At 48.9% G+C, this 21,358-nt stretch overlaps 1 protein-coding gene across 3 annotated transcripts in view; it reads right to left on the bottom strand.

Annotated features, from left to right (window-relative positions):
* immp2l (inner mitochondrial membrane peptidase subunit 2) overlaps positions 1-21,358 on the bottom strand; it is a 59,638-nt gene that overhangs the window by 35,782 nt on the left and 2,498 nt on the right. For all 3 annotated transcript variants that reach the window (XM_034535748.1, XM_034535746.1, XM_034535747.1), the window contains exons 2-3: positions 18,136-18,273; positions 15,583-15,686 (exon numbers count right to left, since the gene is read on the bottom strand). In XM_034535748.1, the coding sequence (XP_034391639.1) occupies positions 15,583-15,686; positions 18,136-18,270 (239 nt within the window). In that variant the 5' untranslated portion in view covers positions 18,271-18,273. The remainder of the gene's footprint in view (positions 1-15,582; positions 15,687-18,135; positions 18,274-21,358) is intronic.

Raw genomic sequence — 21,358 nt, 5'->3', positions numbered from 1 at the left:
AACACTATGACACACTGAAGGTCAACACTATGACACACTGAAGGTCAACACTATGACACACTGAAGGTCAACGATGATAAATGAACGCTTTAATTAAAAGGTTCATTTAAGTTGAGCTCGACTTCTTTTTTCTGTGTTTTAAACATATATGTAATATAATATGTAAATATGATAATAGCCAGCGATGTTCACAAAGAGGGTTCATTAAATATGACAAATATGACTTTTAAACGACGCCGTACATTTACACATAAACACAATATTTAGAATCCAAATGTTACTCTGTCTCATCAACACTTAATGAGGACTTTTTCCTTTAAGCTTAAGAACATTTATTTTTGTCTGAAGTGGTTGAGTTCATGAAGAAGAACTCGGGACCATGTGCTTCATCCACAGTTTAGGTGCTGTGACCTCTGACCCCTCCCCACGATAACTCATGACCTCAAACACATTCAGCTCCCTCATTTTGAACAACGATGGCTGAATATCGAGGCTGCTTTCCATGTCGATGGACGCTGTTCGTTACCTCCGAGACTCAAAGAAACAACATTTACAACAAACCCCACGAATGCTGCAGTTCATCGGCTGAAATTATTCAAAAATAAAACAGAAATTGATTTTTCTTCTCAGGAAACACAACGTTGACGTATCGTCAGCTTCATGTTGAAATGATGAACTTGTTTTCAGGTCCATTGGAGCCCCGTGACGATTCATATTCTCCCTTTGAGCTCCGTGTTTGGTCTCCTCCACCGACCCCCAGACATCCGTCTCTTTGATTCGTGGGATATCTAATATATAATATTTCCGTAGCTTTTAAATTTTAAACCAGCATGCGTTATAAAACGGGTGGTTTTTATGATAATATAATAATAACATCATAACTATGTGAGTTTCTCTTTATCCACGTTGACCACCGACTGGGCAACGATGAGGACCAATGAAAACCCTTTAAAAACACATCCAGGTAACCAGCCAGTTAACCCCCCCGGCCTGTTGGGAGTTGGTCTCGCCCTCCTCTGGAGCTTGACCTCATCATACAACACAGCTTTAAAACGTCGTCTGGATAATTACATTTCATTACTGATCAGGTTCATAGAAGTTTAACTTCACAGCTTTCTACCTCCACTCATCTCCATCCACACGACTTCTTTTCGTTGGCGTGTTACGATCACTTCTGTTCTTACAGCTTTTATTCTTTTATGGCGTTTGTTCAGGCGCTTTGGAGTTCTTTCTGCCAGATATTTCACAACTTCAGCCAGGAACGAGGTTGTTTGAGCTCCTGTTGTTTTGCTTGTTGTTACCCGGCGGAGAAAAACCTGTTAAATGAAACTGAGAACTCCAAAGATCAAGTCAATAGGTTTTGGTTCGGATCCCAGATTTTAGTCGTTGAGCGTTTTCTATTGAACTGCTGCAGATAGAATAAATGAAAAGATTTTCATTTTTAGTTTTTCTAATTGATGCCTTCTATTATTATTTATTGTCACGCATCAATCACAAAGCCAAATTCCTCTATGTGTGAACATACGCAATGAAAATATTTTGAATATGACACAAATTAAGGTTAAATGAAATAAGACATGAGAGACTGGTGACCCGGCAGTTAGCAGCTAACGGAGCTAACAGAGCTATTGGAGCTAACGGAACAATCAGAGCTATTGGAGCTAACGGAGCAAACGGAGCTAATCGGAGAGTTCGGTATGGACGGCAACATCATCTCAAACCACAAAAAAAAGAACAAAGAGAGAAACCGCTAAGATAACGGAGGAGCAGCCCCCCGGGACCAAAGCTCCTTCCCCCAAAGCCGGGCTGAAGCGGACCTCCAGCTCGGCACCACACGTGGCCCATAGACCACCAAACAAGTCTGCAACCGTGGACCCAATAGACCTCCGCGGGTTGGATCTGATGGTGTTTAGGAGACTAAATAAACACAAGATTATACGACTGCTTCCTACGGAGTGGAAAGAGCTTTTCTCCAAGCGTTGACACCTTCATCGTGCCCTCAATATGTCAACCGGCTGACGGCGGCAGGAGGAGGAGAGAGGAGGAGGCAGGAGGAGAGAGGAGGAGAGAGGAGGCAGGAGGAGAGAGGAGGAGAGAGGAGGAGAGAGGAGGCAGGAGGAGGCAGGAGGAGAGAGGAGAGAGGAGGCAGGAGGAGAGAGGAGGAGAGAGGAGGCAGGAGGAGAGAGGAGGAGAGAGGAGGCAGGAGGAGAGAGGAGGAGAGAGGAGGAGAGAGGAGGCAGGAGGAGGCAGGAGGAGAGAGGAGGAGAGAGGAGGCAGGAGGAGAGAGGAGGCAGGAGGAGAGAGGAGGAGAGAGGAGGCAAGAGGAGGCAGGAGGAGAGAGGAGGAGAGAGGAGGCAGGAGGATGAGAGAGGAGGCAGGAGGAGAGAGGAGGCAGGAGGAGAGAGGAGGAGAGAGGAGGCAAGAGGAGAGAGGAGGAGAGAGGAGGCAGGAGGAGAGAGGAGGCAGGAGGAGAGAGGAGGAGAGAGGAGGAGAGAGGAGGAGAGAGGAGAGAGGAGGCAAGAGGAGAAAGGAGGCAGGAGGAGGAGAGAGGAGGAGAGAGGAGGAGAGAGGAGAGAGGAGGCAAGAGGAGAAAGGAGGCAGGAGGAGGAGAGAGGAGGAGAGAGGAGGAGAGAGGAGGCAGGAGGAAAGAGGAGGAAAGAGGAGGCAGGAGGAGAGAGGAGGCAAGAGGAGAGAGGAGGAGAGAGGAGGCAGGAGGAGAGAGGAGGAGAGAGGAGGAGAGAGGAGGCAGGAGGAGAGAGGAGGAGAGAGGAGGCAGGAGGAGAGAGGAGGAGAGAGGAGGCAAGAGGAGGCAGGAGGAGAGAGGAGGAGAGAGGAGGCAGGAGGAGAGAGGAGGAGAGAGGAGGCAAGAGGAGAAAGGAGGCAGGAGGAGGAGAGAGGAGGAGAGAGGAGGCAGGAGGAGGAGAGAGGAGGCAAGAGGAGGAGAGAGGAGGCAGGAGGAGAGAGGAGGCAGGAGGAGAGAGGAGGCAAGAGGAGGAGAGATGAGGCAGGAGGAGGAGAGAGGAGGCAGGAGGAAAGAGGAGGAAAGAGGAGGCAGGAGGAAAGAGGAGGAAAGAGGAGGCAGGAGGAGGAGAGAGGAGGAGAGAGGAGGCAGGAGGAGAGAGGAGGCAAGAGGAGGCAGGACTAGAGAGGAGGCAAGAGGAGGAGAGAGGAGGCAGGAGGAAAGAGGAGGAAAGAGGAGGCAGGAGGAGAGAGGAGGAGAGAGGAGGCAAGAGGAGGCAGGAGGAGAGAGGAGGAGAGAGGAGGCAAGAGGAGAAAGGAGGCAGGAGGAGGAGAGAGGAGGAGAGAGGAGGCAGGAGGAGGAGAGAGGAGGCAAGAGGAGAGAGGAGGCAAGAGGAGGAGAGATGAGGCAGGAGGAGGAGAGAGGAGGCAGGAGGAAAGAGGAGGAAAGAGGAGGCAGGAGGAGGAGAGAGGAGGAGAGAGGAGGCAGGAGGAGAGAGGAGGCAGGACTAGAGAGGAGGAGAGAGGAGGCAAGAGGAGGCAGGAGGAGAGAGGAGGCAAGAGGAGGCAGGAGGAGAGAGGAGGCAGGAGGAAAGAGGAGGCAGGAGGAGAGAGGAGGAAAGAGGAGGAGAGAGGAGGCAGGAGGAGAGAGGAGGAGAAAGGAGGCAGGTGGAGAGAGGAGGAGAGAGGAGGAAAGAGGAAGAGAGAGGAGGAGAAATGAGGCAGGAGGATGGAGGAGGAGAGAGGAGGCAGGAGGAGAGAGGAGGAAAGAGGAGGAGAAAGGAGGCAGGAGGAGGAGAGAGGAGGAGAGAGGAGGAGGCAAGAGGAGGAGAGAGGAGGCAGGAGGAGAGAGGAGGAAAGAGGAAGAGAGAGGAAGAGGCAAGAGGAGGAGAGAGGAGGAAAGAGGAAGAGAGAGGAAGAGAGGAGGCGAGAGGAGGAGAGAGGAGGCACAAGAGGAGGAGAAAGCAGGAGAGAGGAGGCAAGAGGAGTCAAGAGGAGGAGAAAGGAGGCAAGAGGAGGAGAGAGGAGGCGAGAGGAGGAGAAAGCAGGAGAGAGGAGGCAAGAGGAGGAGAGGGGAGGGATGAGGCAAGAGGAGGAGAGAGGAGAGATGAGGCAAGAGGAGAAAGGAGGCAAGAGGAGGAGAAAGGAGGAGAAAGGAGGAGAGAGGAGGCAAGAGGAGGCAGGAGGAGGAAAAAGGAGGCAAGAGGAGAGAGGAGGCAAGAGGAGAATAAAGGAGGAGAGAGGAGGCAAGAGGAGGCAAGAGGAGGAGATAGGAGGCAAGAGGAGGAGAGAGGAGGCAAGAGGAGGAGAGGAGAGGAGGAGAGAGGAGGCACACTGAACTAAAGGTGGTGAATGTAGACGCATGCTAAACATTAGCATGTCAGCTATAATAATAATAATAACTCCATAGAACCAGACCATCTTCTCTCTGATGGTCTGTTTACTGATGGAGGTCTATAGAAGACCAAGACTAGACTGAGGTGCCTCCTGTCTCTGTGGCCCTGCCTCCTGTCTCCTGCCTCCTGCCTCCTGCCTCTGTGGCCCTGTCTCCTGTCTCCTTGCCTCCTGTCTCCTGCCTCCTGCCATGGCCCTGCTGATGCCCCCACCCCCGTCCTCTCTTCCTCCTTCTGTTTCATGGATTGTTTCAGGATAAAATAAGGTCTATAGAGGACCAGGACTAAACTGAGGTCTGTAGAGGACCAGGACTAAACTGAGGTCTATAGAGGACCAGGACTAAACTGAGGTCTATAGAGGACCAGGACTAAACTGAGGTCTGTAGAGGACCAGGACTAAACTGAGGTCTGTAGAGGACCAGGACTAAACTGAGGTCTATAGAGGACCAGGACTAAACTGAGGTCTATAGAGGACCAGGACTAAACTGAGGTCTGTAGAGGACCAGGACTAAACTGAGGTCTGTAGAGGACCAGGACTAAACTGAGGTCTATAGAGGACCAGGACTAAAATGAGACTGGTTCAGGACCAGTGAGAGGACGGGAAAGGCTCAATATGAACAGATCATCCATTCAGCATTGCCTGCCCCAGTAAACTCACCAGTATGGCTCCCTCACAGGGTCTGGTCTGGACGGGACCAGATACTACGAGGCTCTTTAAACCTGAAGCCTCTGCGGCCCGTTTTAATTAGCGAGGCTTTAATACCAATTTAATGGAAATTAGTTTCAGACCCCGCATGAATTCCACGTGTAGTCTTTCAGATTAGGGACTCCATGCTGTTCTCTCCCTTCTGTGATGAGAGGAAACTCCATCTGGTGAATGTGACTCCAACATCTTTCTATTCCCACATTGTGACGCGCCGCCATGCATCTCCATACAGATGATAAATATTATCCACGTCAATAGATCCGTCTGGTGTTGTTATGCAGCGCCTGATAATCCTGTAATCCAAACTCTCCTTTGCATAATTCCGTGTTGACAATTCAAGATCTCACATTCTGTCCTGTTCTTGTTTAAAAGGAACCAAAAAGGTTCCCTGAAACGTATTCTTTATTATAAAGATCATGTTTCATTTACTAAATGAACATCATTCTGTATTGAAGAAGACTTGAAACTAGAGATTGAGACCAAAAATTAATGTTTACAATGTTTACTGAGGGAATACATCAAGAGAAGTAGAGTCATTTATATAGACTTCTATACAACCAGAGGAGTCGCCCCCTGGTGGTCAGGAGAGAGAATACAGCTTTAACACATGAAGCATAGACTTCTATACAACCAGAGGAGTCGCCCCCTGGTGGTCAGGAGAGAGAATGCAGCTTTAACACATGAAGCATAGACTTCTATACAACCAGAGGAGTCGCCCCCTGGTGGTCAGGAGAGAGAATGCAGCTTTAACACATGAAGCATAGACTTCTATACAACCAGAGGAGTCGCCCCCTGGTGGTCAGGAGAGAGAATGCAGCTTCAACACATGAAGCATAGACTTCTATACAACCAGAGGAGTCGCCCCCTGGTGGTCAGGAGAGAGAATGCAGCTTTAACACATGAAGCATAGACTTCTATACAACCAGAGGAGTCGCCCCCTGGTGGTCAGGAGAGAGAATGCAGCTTTAACACATGAAACAGACTTCTATACAACCAGAGGAGTCGCCCCCTGGTGGTCAGGAGAGAGAATGCAGTTTTAACACATGAAGCATAGACTTCTATACAACCAGAGGAGTCGCCCCCTAGTGGTCAGGAGAGAGAAAGCAGCTTCAACACATGAAGCATAGACTTCTATACAACCAGAGGAGTCGCCCCCTAGTGGTCAGGAGAGAGAATGCAGCTTCAACACATGAAGCGTAGTCTGCCCTTTAAAGAACCGGAGGTTGCGTAACATCTCTAGTGTCAGTGTGAGCACTGAGAGGAGTTTGACATTTTGATAAATATGATTATTTGCGTTCATGCCTGAGTGAGATGTGACGATCGATACCTCAGCAGGGGGTGTCTGAACTTTGACTATAGCCGGTTCCCTCTGCTTCCATTCTTTATGCCTAGTTATGCTAATCAAATCCCGGCTCTAGCTTTATGTTTAGCATACAAATATAGAGCGACATTAATCTGCTTGTATAACTCACAGCAAGAAAGCAAATAAGCGTATATATTTCCTAAAAATGTCAAATGTCTCCTTTAAAGGACGTGAATCACTTAAAGCAGTTAAAGGTTCAAACTGAACCACTAAATGAGTCGTTTCAGCAAAATGCCTCAAACGGACATCTGTTCACTAGTGAGGCCGAAGACACATGGGACGTTCTTCAACCCTCGGTTCCCCCGTCATAGAACATGAGTGTTGTAGTGTGACGGCAGCCCTGTTCTAACCCTCGGTTCCCCCGTCATAGAACATGAGTGTTGTAGTTTGACGGCGGCCCTGTTCTAACCCTCGGTTCCCCCGTCATAGAACATGAGTGTTGTAGTGTGACGGCGGCCCTGTTCTAACCCTCGGTTCCCCCGTCATAGAACATGAGTGTTGTAGTGTGACGGCAGCCCTGTTCTAACCCTCGGTTCCCCCGTCATAGAACATGAGTGTTGTAGTGTGACGGCGTCCCTGTTCTAACCCTCGGTTCCCCCGTCATAGAACATGAGTGTTGTAGTGTGACGGCGGCCCTGTTTTAACCCTCGGTTCCCCCGTCATAGAACATGAGTGTTGTAGTGTGACGGCGGCCCTGTTCTAACCCTCGGTTCCCCCGTCATAGAACATGAGTGTTGTAGTGTGACGGCGGCCCTGTTTTAACCCTCGGTTCCCCCGTCATAGAACATGAGTGTTGTAGTGTGACGGCGGCCCTGTTCTAACCCTCGGTTCCCCCGTCATAGAACATGAGTGTTGTAGTGTGACGGCGGCCCTGTTCTAACCCTCGGTTCCCCCCGTCATAGAACATGAGTGTTGTAGTGTGACGGCGGCCCTGTTCTAACCCTCGGTTCCCCCGTCATAGAACATGAGTGTTGTAGTGTGACGGCGGCCCTGTTTTAACCCTCGGTTCCCCCGTCATAGAACATGAGTGTTGTAGTGTGACGGCGGCCCTGTTCTAACCCTCGGTTCCCCCGTCATAGAACATGAGTGTTGTAGTGTGACGGCGGCCCTGTTCTAACCCTCGGTTCCCCCGTCATAGAACATGAGTGTTGTAGTGTGACGGCGGCCCTGTTCTAACCCTCGGTTCCCCCGTCATAGAACATGAGTGTTGTAGTTTGACGGCGGCCCTGTTCTAACCCTCGGTTCCCCCGTCATAGAACATGAGTGTTGTAGTGTGACGGCGGCCCTGTTCTAACCCTCGGTTCCCCCGTCATAGAACATGAGTGTTGTAGTGTGACGGCAGCCCTGTTCTAACCCTCGGTTCCCCCGTCATAGAACATGAGTGTTGTAGTGTGACGGCGTCCCTGTTCTAACCCTCGGTTCCCCCGTCATAGAACATGAGTGTTGTAGTGTGACGGCGGCCCTGTTCTAACCCTCGGTTCCCCCGTCATAGAACATGTGTTGTAGTGTGACGGCGGCCCTGTTCTAACCCTCGGTTCCCCCGTCATAGAACATGAGTGTTGTAGTGTGACGGCGGCCCTGTTCTAACCCTCGGTTCCCCCGTCATAGAACATGAGTGTTGTAGTGTGACGGCGGCCCTCTTCTAACCCTCGGTTCCCCCGTCATAGAACATGAGTGTTGTAGTGTGACGGCGGCCCTGTTTTAACCCTCGGTTCCCCCGTCATAGAACATGAGTGTTGTAGTGTGACGGCGGCCCTGTTCTAACCCTCGGTTCCCCCGTCATAGAACATGAGTGTTGTAGTGTGACGGCGGCCCTGTTCTAACCCTCGGTTCCCCCGTCATAGAACATGAGTGTTTGTAGTGTGACGGCGGCCCTGTTCTAACCCTCGGTTCCCCCGTCATAGAACATGAGTGTTGTTGTTTGACGGCGGCCCTGTTCTAACCCTCGGTTCCCCCGTCATAGAACATGAGTGTTGTAGTGTGACGGCGGCCCTGTTCTAACCCTCGGTTCCCCCGTCATAGAACATGAGTGTTGTAGTGTGACGGCAGCCCTGTTCTAACCCTCGGTTCCCCCGTCATAGAACATGAGTGTTGTAGTGTGACGGCGGCCCTGTTCTAACCCTCGGTTCCCCCGTCATAGAACATGAGTGTTGTAGTGTGACGGCGGCCCTGTTCTAACCCTCGGTTCCCCCGTCATAGAACATGAGTGTTGTAGTGTGACGGCGGCCCTGTTCTAACCCTCGGTTCCCCCGTCATAGAACATGAGTGTTGTAGTGTGACGGCGGCCCTGTTCTAACCCTCGGTTCCCCCGTCATAGAACATGGTGTTGTAGTGTGACGGCGGCCCTGTTCTAACCCTCGGTTCCCCCGTCATAGAACATGAGTGTTGTAGTGTGACGGCGGCCCTGTTCTAACCCTCGGTTCCCCCGTCATAGAATCATGAGTGTTGTAGTGTGACGGCGGCCCTGTTCTAACCCTCGGTTCCCCCGTCATAGAACATGAGTGTTGTAGTGTGACGGCGTCCCTGTTCTAACCCTCGGTTCCCCCGTCATAGAACATGAGTGTTGTAGTGTGACGGCAGCCCTGTTCTAACCCTCGGTTCCCCCGTCATAGAACATGAGTGTTGTAGTGTGACGGCGGCCCTGTTCTAACCCTCGGTTCCCCCCGTCATAGAACATGAGTGTTGTAGTGTGACGGCGGCCCTCTTCTAACCCTCGGTTCCCCGTCATAGAACATGAGTGTTGTAGTGTGACGGCGGCCCTGTTCTAACCCTCGGTTCCCCCGTCATAGAACATGAGTGTTGTAGTGTGACGGCGGCCCTGTTCTAACCCTCGGTTCCCCCGTCATAGAACATGAGTGTTGTAGTGTGACGGCGGCCCTGTTCTAACCCTCGGTTCCCCCGTCATAGAACATGAGTGTTGTAGTGTGACGGCGGCCCTGTTCTAACCCTCGGTTCCCCCGTCATAGAACATGAGTGTTGTAGTGTGACGGCGGCCCTGTTCTAACCCTCGGTTCCCCCGTCATAGAACATGAGTGTTGTAGTGTGACGGCGGCCCTGTTCTAACCCTCGGTTTCCCCCGTCATAGAACATGAGTGTTGTAGTGTGACGGCGGCCCTGTTCTAACCCTCGGTTCCCCCGTCATAGATCATGAGTGGTTGTAGTGTGACGGCGGCCCTGTTTCTAACCCTCGGTTCCCCCGTCATAGAACATGAGTGTTGTAGTGTGACGGCGGCCCTGTTCTAACCCTCGGTTCCCCCGTCATAGAACATGAGTGTTGTAGTGTGACGGCAGCCCTGTTCTAACCCTCGGTTCCCCCGTCATAGAACATGAGTGTTGTAGTGTGACGGCGGCCCTGTTCTAACACTCGGTTCCCCCGTCATAGAACATGAGTGTTGTAGTGTGACGGCGGCCCTCTTCTAACCCTCGGTTCCCCCGTCATAGAACATGAGTGTTTGTAGTGTGACGGCGTCCCTGTTCTAACCCTCGGTTCCCCCGTCATAGAACATGAGTGTTGTAGTGTGACGGCAGGCCCTGTTCTAACCCTCGGTTCCCCCGTCATAGAACATGAGTGTTGTAGTGTGACGGCGTCCCTGTTCTAACCCTCGGTTCCCCCGTCATAGAACATGAGTGTTGTAGTGTGACGGCGGCCCTGTTCTAACCCTCGGTTCCCCCGTCATAGAACATGAGTGTTGTAGTGTGACGGCGGCCCTGTTCTAACCCTCGGTTCCCCCGTCATAGAACATGAGTGTTGTAGTGTGACGGCGGCCCTGTTCTAACCCTCGGTTCCCCCGTCAGAGAACATGAGTGTTGTAGTGTGACGGCGGCCCTGTTCTAACCCTCGGTTTCCCCCGTCATAGAACATGAGTGTTGTAGTGTGACGGCGGCCCTGTTCTAACCCTCGGTTCCCCCGTCATAGAATCATGAGTGTTGTAGTGTGACGGCGGCCCTGTTCTAACCCTCGGTTCCCCCGTCATAGAACATGAGTGTTGTAGTGTGACGGCGGCCCTGTTCTAACCCTCGGTTCCCCCGTCATAGAACATGAGTGTTGTAGTGTGACGGCAGCCCTGTTCTAACCCTCGGTTCCCCCGTCATAGAACATGAGTGTTGTAGTGTGACGGCGGCCCTGTTCTAACCCTCGGTTCCCCCGTCATAGAACATGAGTGTTGTAGTGTGACGGCGGCCCTCTTCTAACCCTCGGTTCCCCCGTCATAGAACATGAGTGTTGTAGTGTGACGGCGGCCCTGTTCTAACCCTCGGTTCCCCCGTCATAGAACATGAGTGTTGTAGTGTGACGGCGTCCCTGTTCTAACCCTCGGTTCCCCCGTCATAGAACATGAGTGTTGTAGTGTGACGGCGGCCCTGTTCTAACCCTCGGTTCCCCCGTCATAGAACATGAGTGTTGTAGTGTGACGGCGGCCCTGTTCTAACCCTCGGTTCCCCCGTCATAGAACATGTGTTGTAGTGTGACGGCGGCCCTGTTCTAACCCTCGGTTCCCCCGTCATAGAACATGAGTGTTGTAGTGTGACGGCGGCCCTGTTCTAACCCTCGGTTCCCCCGTCATAGAACATGAGTGTGTGTAGTGTGACGGCGGCCCTGTTCTAACCCTCGGTTCCCCCGTCATAGAACATGAGTGTTGTAGTGTGACGGCGTCCCTGTTCTAACCCTCGGTTCCCCCGTCATAGAACATGAGTGTTGTAGTGTGACGGCGGCCCTGTTCTAACCCTCGGTTCCCCCGTCATAGAACATGAGTGTTGTAGTGTGACGGCGGCCCTGTTCTAACCCTCGGTTCCCCCGTCATAGAACATGAGTGTTGTAGTGTGACGGCGGCCCTCTTCTAACCCTCGGTTCCCCCGTCATAGAACATGAGTGTTGTAGTGTGACGGCGTCCCTGTTCTAACCCTCGGTTCCCCCGTCATAGAACATGAGTGTTGTAGTGTGACGGCAGCCCTGTTCTAACCCTCGGTTCCCCCGTCATAGAACATGAGTGTTGTAGTGTGACGGCGTCCCTGTTCTAACCCTCGGTTCCCCCGTCATAGAACATGAGTGTTGTAGTGTGACGGCGGCCCTGTTCTAACCCTCGGTTCCCCCGTCATAGAACATGAGTGTTGTAGTGTGACGGCGGCCCTGTTCTAACCCTCGGTTCCCCCGTCATAGAACATGAGTGTTGTAGTGTGACGGCGGCCCTGTTCTAACCCTCGGTTCCCCCGTCATAGAACATGAGTGTTGTAGTGTGACGGCGGCCCTGTTCTAACCCTCGGTTCCCCCGTCATAGAACATGTGTTGTAGTGTGACGGCGGCCCTGTTCTAACCCTCGGTTCCCCCGTCATAGAACATGAGTGTTGTAGTGTGACGGCGGCCCTGTTCTAACCCTCGGTTCCCCCGTCATAGATCATGAGTGTTGTAGTGTGACGGCGGCCCTGTTCTAACCCTCGGTTCCCCCGTCATAGAACATGAGTGTTGTAGTGTGACGGCGTCCCTGTTCTAACCCTCGGTTCCCCCGTCATAGAACATGAGTGTTGTAGTGTGACGGCGGCCCTGTTCTAACCCTCGGTTCCCCCGTCATAGAACATGAGTGTTGTAGTGTGACGGCGGCCCTGTTCTAACCCTCGGTTCCCCCGTCATAGAACATGAGTGTTGTAGTGTGACGGCGGCCCTCTTCTAACCCTCGGTTCCCCCGTCATAGAACATGAGTGTTGTAGTGTGACGGCGGCCCTGTTCTAACCCTCGGTTCCCCCGTCATAGAACATGAGTGTTGTAGTGTGACGGCGGCCCTGTTCTAACCCTCGGTTCCCCCGTCATAGAACATGAGTGTTGTAGTGTGACGGCGGCCCTGTTCTAACCCTCGGTTCCCCCGTCATAGAACAGCGGTTCCATGATGTGTTTATCCATCAAATCTTGATTCGTGGACAGAATGCAACAGAAATGTAATTTGTCATTCCAGCTCCATCACACACACACACACACACACACACACACACACACTCAAAGAAAAACGGAACAAATTACCCAGCATGCACTGCCTGGCCTCATTCATTTCCTTCCCGTTATTATTTCCTGTCGTCTGCGTCTCGTTCTGTTGGAGATGTTGCTAGAACCCCACGAGACATTTATGTTTCCTCACCTGAACACATTGTACCTCATTTCCTCTTTCAGCCCTCTCGTGGGTTTTCAACTCAACAACAACAACAACAACAACAACAACAACAACAACAACAGCGTCTGTCCTGATCTCTGGAGACTTCGAGAAGGAGGATTGAGTGAAATAACAAGAGGAGTCTCTGTGATGAGAAGTACTGAGAAGACAAAAGCAAGTTGAGGACCACGACTCGTCTTCACTGCAGGTCGTCATGGCAACATCTAAATAAAAAATATATATTCAAAGGCAAAATAAACCAGCACATAGTTTAACGTCACGGCGTGGACTGAACACAGAGAAGACAAACGGTTTGACACGAGAAGCTTTTTCTACACGATGCGCACACGTGACCGATGGCGGGGGTCACAGGTCAGAGGTCACATGGTGCGGAGAACACAGGACACCCCCCTCCCAGATGGCGGCCATCAAACCCCAGATGGCGGCCATCAAACCCCAGATGGCGGCCATCAAACCCCAGATGGCGGCCATCAAACCCCAGATGGCGGCCATCAAACCCCAGATGGCGGTCATCAAACCCCAGATGGCGGTCATGAAACCCCAGATGGCGGCCATCAAACCCCAGATGGCGGTCATGAAACCCCAGATGGCGGCCATCAAACCCCAGATGGCGGCCATCAAACCCCAGATGGCGGCCATCAAACCCCAGATGGCGGCCATCAAACCCCAGATGGCGGCCATCAAACCCCCAGATGGCGGCCATCAAACCCCAGATGGCGGCCATCAAACCCCTGATGGCGGCCATCAAACCCCTGATGGCGGCCATCAAACCCCCAGATGGCGGCCATCAAACCCCCAGATGGCGGCCATCAAACCCCAGATGGCGGCCATCAAACCCCAGATGGCGGCCATCAAACCCCTGATGGCGGCCATCAAACCCCCAGATGGCGGCCATCAAACCCCCAGATGGCGGCCATCAAACCCCAGATGGCGGCCATCAAACCCCCAGATGGCGGCCATCAAACCCCCAGATGGCGGCCATCAAACCCCCAGATGGCGGCCATCAAACCCCAGATGGCGGCCATCAAACCCCAGATGGCGGCCATCAAACCCCAGATGGCGGCCATCAAACCCCCAGATGGCGGCCATCAAACCCCCAGATGGCGGCCATCAAACCCCAGATGGCGGCCATCAAACCCCAGATGGCGGCCATCAAACCCCCAGATGGCGGCCATCAAACCCCCAGATGGCGGCCATCAAACCCCAGATGGCGGCCATCAAACCCCCAGATGGCGGCCATCAAACCCCCAGATGGCGGCCATCAAACCCCAGATGGCGGCCATCAAACCCCCAGATGGCGGCCATCAAACCCCCAGATGGCGGCCATCAAACCCCAGATGGCGGCCATCAAACCCCCAGATGGCGGCCATCAAACCCGTTCAACACAGATGAAACCATTCATCTCTTTCCCCCTCCGCGTCCTGGAGGAAATGAAGCACGAGAGGCCTTCTGGAGATAAGAGATCACTCTGCTGCCCTTCAAACATGAAGCCCCCCCCACCCTGAAGCCGTATCACATCTGTAATTTACATCCGAGGCGATGAACTGAATCCCCGGCGGATAGAGATCCGGTTCCTCGTGTGGAAGACGGACTCTCTGAGGCTTTAGGAGGAACCAGCCCTCCTCTTCATCAGGCGGCGTCGAGACAAGAGGCGACTCCTCACTGCAGAGTCAATGCTCAGGATGAAGCGAATGAATCTCCACCGAATGGCCCTTAGTGGAAACGTTTCCCTTTTTCAGGGCGTGAGATTCACCGACGGTGTGACGGGCTGATGAAATGTACGCAGATGCAACGCTTTTCATGTGAACGCTTAGCCTTTGAGCTATTAGCCTTGGTGCTACTGGGTTAGCCTTTGAGCTATTAGCCTTTGTGATAGTGGGTTAGCCTTTGAGCTACTGGGTTAGCCTTTGAACTATTAGCCTTTGTGACAGTGGGTTAGCCTTTGTGCTACTGGGTTAGCCTTCGTGCTACTGGCTTAGCCTTTGAACTATTAGCCTTGGTGCTACTGGGTTAGCCTTTGAACTATTAGCCTTTGTGCCAGTGGGTTAGCCTTTGTGCTACTGGGTTAGCCTTCGTGCTACTGGCTTAGCCTTTGAACTATTAGCCTTTGTGCTACTGGGTTAGCCTTTGTGCTACTAGGTTGGCCTTTGAACGATTAGCCTTTGTGCTAATGAGTTAGCCTTTGTGCTACTGGCTTAGCCTTTGAACTATTAGCCTTTGTGCTACTGGGTTAGCCTTTGTGTTACTGGCTTAGCATTTGAACTATTAGCCTTTGTGCTACTAGGTTGGCCTTTGAACTATTAGCCTTTGTGCTACTGGGTTAGCCTTCGTGCTACTGGGTTAGCCTTTGAATTATTAGCCTTTGTGCTACTGGGTTAGCCTTCGTGCTACTGGGTTAGCCTTTGAACTATTAGCCTTTGTGCTACTGGACACAAACCAACTCGCCGACAGTTTGCAGAAACAAACTTCAGGCGGCTGCAGTTGAATATTTCCTCCGTTGCCATTGAAGCGCTTCCAAAAGTTTGATGAACAAAATCAAGAACACGAGAACAGAACCCGTCTGAGAACTCACCTTCTCTCCAGACCGACTGCTCGCTTTGACAGTTTGACAAGAGCGTTCACACAATTTACATAAATTACTCTCTGCAGCCGGTCCTCTTGTTCCCAGAGAAGTGAGCTTTCAAAAGCAGAAAATTAAAAACATATACCGAGCTGCGTTGATAATCTGATATTCTCTATGCAGCCGCAAAAAAATGAGTTGACTTGTTTGTATGTTGTGTACTTCCTCCTCGGCCTTTGAATAATGACTCAAAACTGACAGTCGGATCACAACTTGTCAGATTCATCAGTTATTAAAATACAGACGGGGAAGACTTCCTGTTCATAATGCTGCAGATCCGGGAAAATGAGCAGCTTTTAATATGAAACATGAGTGTTTTAAAGTATTCCAGTAGAATGTGTTCTGAGAGGCTTTCTTCTTTAAATCAAAGGAAACGGGCGACTCACATGACGGAGACGATGTCGCCTCGCCGGACCTCGTAGTTCCTCACGCTCCACCGGTTCAGCAGGACCACGTCGCAGTCGGACCCCCCCTCTGGGTTCAGGAAGGGCTGCAGGGACAGGGACGCAGTTTATACCGAACACGTCGACGTGCACGCTCACGGGCGATTTTCACCTTTAAGCCCATTAACAGAATATATCATCATTATGAAAGAAAGTGATCTGGTTTTAGATTAATTTCGCTGTTTGGTTTCAGTTCATTTCGGTATGGTAATAAACCTGGAGACCTGCTTCTAGAGGTAATCCATGAGCGGATCGTTTTCTAATCAAAGTTCTGCAATCATCTGGTGAGCAGACACGTTCTCTCCCCGGTGGTGAGTTCAAGGGCTCTCCGTCCTTTGGGATCAGCTGCTTTTCATTCATCACAGCTCCTCAACAAATAAATCAACTGAATTTGATGCTATGATTTGTAAAGATATAAAGATATCAGCATTGAGTTTAACACATGAAGCATAGACTTCTATACAACCAGAGGAGTCGCACCCTGGTGGTCAGGAGAGAGAATGCAGCTTTAACACATGAAGCATAGACTTCTATACAACCAGAGGAGTCGCCCCCTGGTGGTCAGTAGAGAGAATGCAGCTTTAACACATGAAGCATAGACTTCTATACAACCAGAGGAGTCGCCCCCTGGTGGTCAGGAGAGAGAATGCAGCTTTAACACATGAAGCATAGACTTCAATACAACCAGAGGAGTCGCCCCCTGGTGGTCAGGAGAGAGAATGCAGCTTTAACACATGAAGCATAGACTTCTATACAACCAGAGGAGTCGCCCCCTGGTGGTCAGGAGAGAGAATGCAGCTTTAACACATGAAGCACAGACTTCTATACAACCAGAGGAGTCGCCCCCTGGTGGTCAGTAGAGAGAATGCAGCTTTAACACATGAAGCACAGACTTCTATACAACCAGAGGAGTCGCCCCCTGGTGGTCAGTAGAGAGAATGCAGCTTTAACACATGAAGCATAGACTTCTATACAACCAAAGGAGTCTCCCCCTGGTGGTCAGGAGAGAGAATGCAGCTTTAACACATGAAGCATAGACTTCAATACAACCAGAGGAGTCGCCCCCTGGTGGTCAGGAGAGAGAATGCAGCTTTAACACATGAAGCACAGACTTCTATACAACCAGAGGAGTCGCCCCCTGGTGGTCAGGAGAGAGAATGCAGCTTTAACACATGAAGCACAGACTTCTATACAACCAGAGGAGTCGCCCCCTGGTGGTCAGTAGAGAGAATGCAGCTTTAACACATGAAGCACAGACTTCTATACAACCAGAGGAGTCGCCCCCTGGTGGTCAGGAGAGAGAATGCAGCTTTAACACATGAAGCACAGACTTCTATACAACCAGAGGAGTCGCCCCCTGGTGGTCAGGAGAGAGAATGCAGCTTTAACACATGAAGCACAGACTTCTATACAACCAGAGGAGTCGCCCCCTGGTGGTCAGTAGAGAGAATGCAGCTTTAACACATGAAGCACAGACTTCTATACAACCAGAGGAGTCGCCCCCTGGTGGTCAGGAGAGAGAATGCAGCTTTAAAACATGAAGCACAGACGTCTATACAACCAGAGGAGTCGCCCCCTGGTGGTCAGGAGAGAGAATGCAGCTTTAACACATGAAGCACAGACTTCTATACAACCAGAGGAGTCGCCCCCTGGTGGTCAGTAGAGAGAATGCAGCTTTAACACATGAAGCACAGACTTCTATACAACCAGAGGAGTCGCCCCCTGGTGGTCAGGAGAGAGAATGCAGCTTTAACACATGAAGCACAGACTTCTATACAACCAGAGGAGTCGCCCCCTGGTGGTCAGTAGAGAGAATGCAGCTTTAATACTGTTATTCTGCAGCAGCGAGCTGCAGGAGAAAAACACTGAAACACACACACATCGTTTCAGTGTGTGGTTGTTGTCATAGAAACAGTGTTTCCTGAGCACTCCGTGGAACAGGAGGTTATAAATATGTTCCGTTTGAGGTCTTAATTTATGACTAGCAGACACGATCAAGCACATTTAAATTCACAGAAAAGTGCATGAACTCGCGATCTGAAAGACGAGCTGTGCAAACTAAACTGCAAGTGTGTTTATTTAAATGTATTTAATTAATCATCCTCCCTTTTATATTGTTAATAATACATATTGAATAAAAGGATTCTCTTTATTTACTGCTTATCTGACGAAGTGGTTGACGTGTTTTTTGGATCTCTGGTTTAAAGTTTGAACACTGAACTCGGCTCTGCATGTTTAATGATGAGCAGGTGAGTTCAGGAGGCTGACCTTCACTAACACAGAGGTCAAGTTGTTTATTTATACCGCCTCTGCATGAACTTTTCTATTTGACACTCAAAAGTTTCAGAACCATAACTTAGACCACTATTAGAAACATTCCTGCTGAAACAATCGTACATATTCTAGAGCATTCCAGCATTTGAGGTGTCATCATTCCAGCAAGTGGGCGGGATGCCGTGGCCTCTGACCTCTGACCTTGCCTGAGTGACGTCTCACCTGCATCGACGCTCCCTCCACTCGCGCCACGTAGGCCAACCGATCCAGCGTGGTGACCGTGACGGGAACGGCCACGAAGAAGCCGCTGACGAACGCCCGCAGGTAGCGCCGCCCCGCCGTCGCCCGGTGAGCCATCGCCTGAAAGAAACAGGAAGACGGCGTCATCAGAACCAAGGACGACGCACAGGCGTGAACAGAGACCTCGTTAGGATGAGACCTCGTTAGGATCAGACCTCAGACCTCGTTAGGATGAGACCTCGTTAGAATGAGACCTCGTTAGGATGAGACCTCGTTAGGATGAGACATCAGACCTCGTTAGGATGAGACCTCGTTAGGATGAGACCTCAGACCTCGTTAGGATGAGACCTCGTTAGGATCAGACCTCGTTAGAATGAGACCTCGTTAGGATGAGACCTCAGACCTCGTTAGGATGAGACCTCGTTAGGATGAGACCTCAGACCTGGTGAGGATCAGACCTCAGACCTCATTAGGATCAGACCTTGTTAGGATGAGACCTCGTTCAGATGAGACCTCAGACCTCGTTCGGATGAGACCTCGTTAGGATGAGACCTCGTTAGGATCAGACCTCAGACCTCGTGAGGATCAGACCTTGTTAGGATGAGACCTCAGACCTCGTTCGGATGAGACCTCGTTAGGATGAGACCTTGTTAGGATGAGACCTCAGACCTCGTTCGGATGAGACCTCGTTAGGATGAGACCTCGTTAGGATCAGACCTCAGACCTCGTTAGGATCAGACCTCAGACCTCGTTAGGATCAGACCTTGTTAGGATGAGACCTCAGACCTCGTTCAGATGAGACCTTGTTAGGATGAGACCTCAGACCTCGTTCGGATGAGACCTCAGACCTCGTTCGGATGAGACCTCAGACCTCGTTCGGATGAGACCTCGTTAGGATCAGACCTCGTTAGGATCAGACTTCAGACCTCATTAGGATGAGACCTCGTTAGGATGAGACCTCGTTAGGATTAGACCTCGTTAGGATCAGACCTCGTTAGGATCAGACCGTTAGGATTAGACCTTGTAAGGATCTCGTTAGGATTAGACCTCAGACTTCGTTAGGACCAGACTTCGTTAGGATTGGACCTCGTTAGGTTGAACAAACGCTCATTTATCCCTGCAGGTGAATAAAAAGGTAATAAGTACAGTAGTGAACGTGTCAAGTTTTCACCAAGTCTTCACCAAGTCTTCATCAAGTCTTGACCAAGTCTTGATCAAGTCTTGATCAAGTCTTCACCAAGTCTTGATCAAGTTTTCACCAAGTCTTCACCAAGTCTTCATCAAGTCTTGACCAAGTCTTGATCAAGTCTTGATCAAGTCTTCACCAAGTCTTGATCAAGTCTTCATCAAGTCTTCACCAAGTCTTCACCAAGTCTTCATCAAGTCTTCACCAAGTCTTCATCAAGTCTTGATCAAGTCTTCACCAAGTCTTGATCAAGTCTTCATCAAGTCTTCACCAAGTCTTCACCAAGTCTTCATCAAGTCTTCACCAAGTCTTGATCAAGTATTCATCAAGTCTTCACCAAGTCTTGATCAAGTATTCATCAAGTCTTCACCAAGTCTTGATCAAGTCTTCACCAAGTCTTGATCAAGTCTTCACCAAGTCTTGATCAAGTCTTCACCAAGTCTTCACCAAGTCTTGACCAAGTCTTCACCAAGTCTTCATCAAGTCTTGACCAAGTCTTCACCAAGTCTTCATCAAGTCTTGACCAAGTCTTCACCAAGTCTTCATCAAGACTTAGTAAAGTGCTGAAATTATAATCATCATTTATAATATTTATATATATATATATATATATATATAATAATTTAAAATATATATATATAGAATAAAAAATATATTTAACTATTTTTTGTTAGATATTATAATAAAGAAAATATGTTATAATTTTTCTTTTAATCCAATATTTTAAATATAATTACAAATATATATTTTTTTTTTAACAAATGTTACAAAATATAACTAATTTAAAAAAAGTTTATATAGAATTTTTGATTTTTATATATTACAATAATTAAAAACATAATTAAACATATATATTATAATTATCATTATTTTATATATATATTTTCTTTTTATCAATCTCCTCATCTGTATTCATATTTGTAGGATTTTACTTTACTTTTTTATAATAATAATAAAAGAATTAATGATGTAAAAAATAAATTATGATAGTATATTATATATAAGAATTTTATATATAATATATATAGTAATACAAATAAACAGATTTATTAAATGTATAATTACAAAGATATATAACTGACCCATCTGGAATATGTGACATTTAATCAAGTCTGCGGCTCAAACTGACGCTCAACACGACAGTGAAGTCAACATCAACAAACAATTATCTGGAACTCTTATTGTTGCAACTTAACAAAAAAGGGCTGAATATGTTGTGATTTATTGATTGTTTAATCTTCAGATGTCTTTTCTTTTGGGCCAACCATCAAGTTATTCAGTTTAACGGATAAAACGGAGAAAAGATTCATTGCAGCTCGACTGTTCCCTCGTCAGGATGATTGACAGGTGCTTTCATAAAACCACTAACATTAGATGACCAAATCTCCACATCTGATTAATAACCATCATATCAGTGCAATTCGCTTGCAGCCATTTGAAACCGTTAGCAGGGAAGTTTCTCTTTTTCATAAACTTATGTGAAAAAAATATATTTTACGTCTTCAGATCTGTGATTGAATCGATAATGGAGACAATAAAAAACTAAAGTAATATATATATATATATATATATATATATATATATATATATATATATATATATATATATATATATGTATGCAGGTGTAGCTGAAGGATTATTAATCCTACACTTTACACAACACACATCTCATTAAACAATTATCTAAATTAAACCTTTTGATAAGTTTAAAAGAGGAAACGTCTCTTTGGTGAAACTGCCAATTATTATTAATATTTTTTTTTATTAATCATTTGGTTTAAAAAGGAAGAAAAGCAGCAAATCCTCACGTTTGAGAACCAATAAACAAAATAAAACAATAATCTCCTGTAAATATAGAAAAAATGAAATGAAATGAAATGTGAATAAATCAGTGATGAAAAAAAGTACTTTTACTTGAGTATTACGTAAATAGTACCAACAAGTAGCTAAAGTAAAAGTGTGCATTATGCATATCATAGTATATTAATTAGGTTTTAATTAAAGCATGAATGTGTGCAG

Source organism: Cyclopterus lumpus, chromosome 6 (genome assembly GCF_009769545.1).
Source record: "Cyclopterus lumpus isolate fCycLum1 chromosome 6, fCycLum1.pri, whole genome shotgun sequence".
Classification (NCBI taxonomy): domain Eukaryota; kingdom Metazoa; phylum Chordata; class Actinopteri; order Perciformes; family Cyclopteridae; genus Cyclopterus; species Cyclopterus lumpus.
Note: the sequence above shows the minus strand (reverse complement) of the source record. Positions and strands in the feature narration are given on the sequence as shown.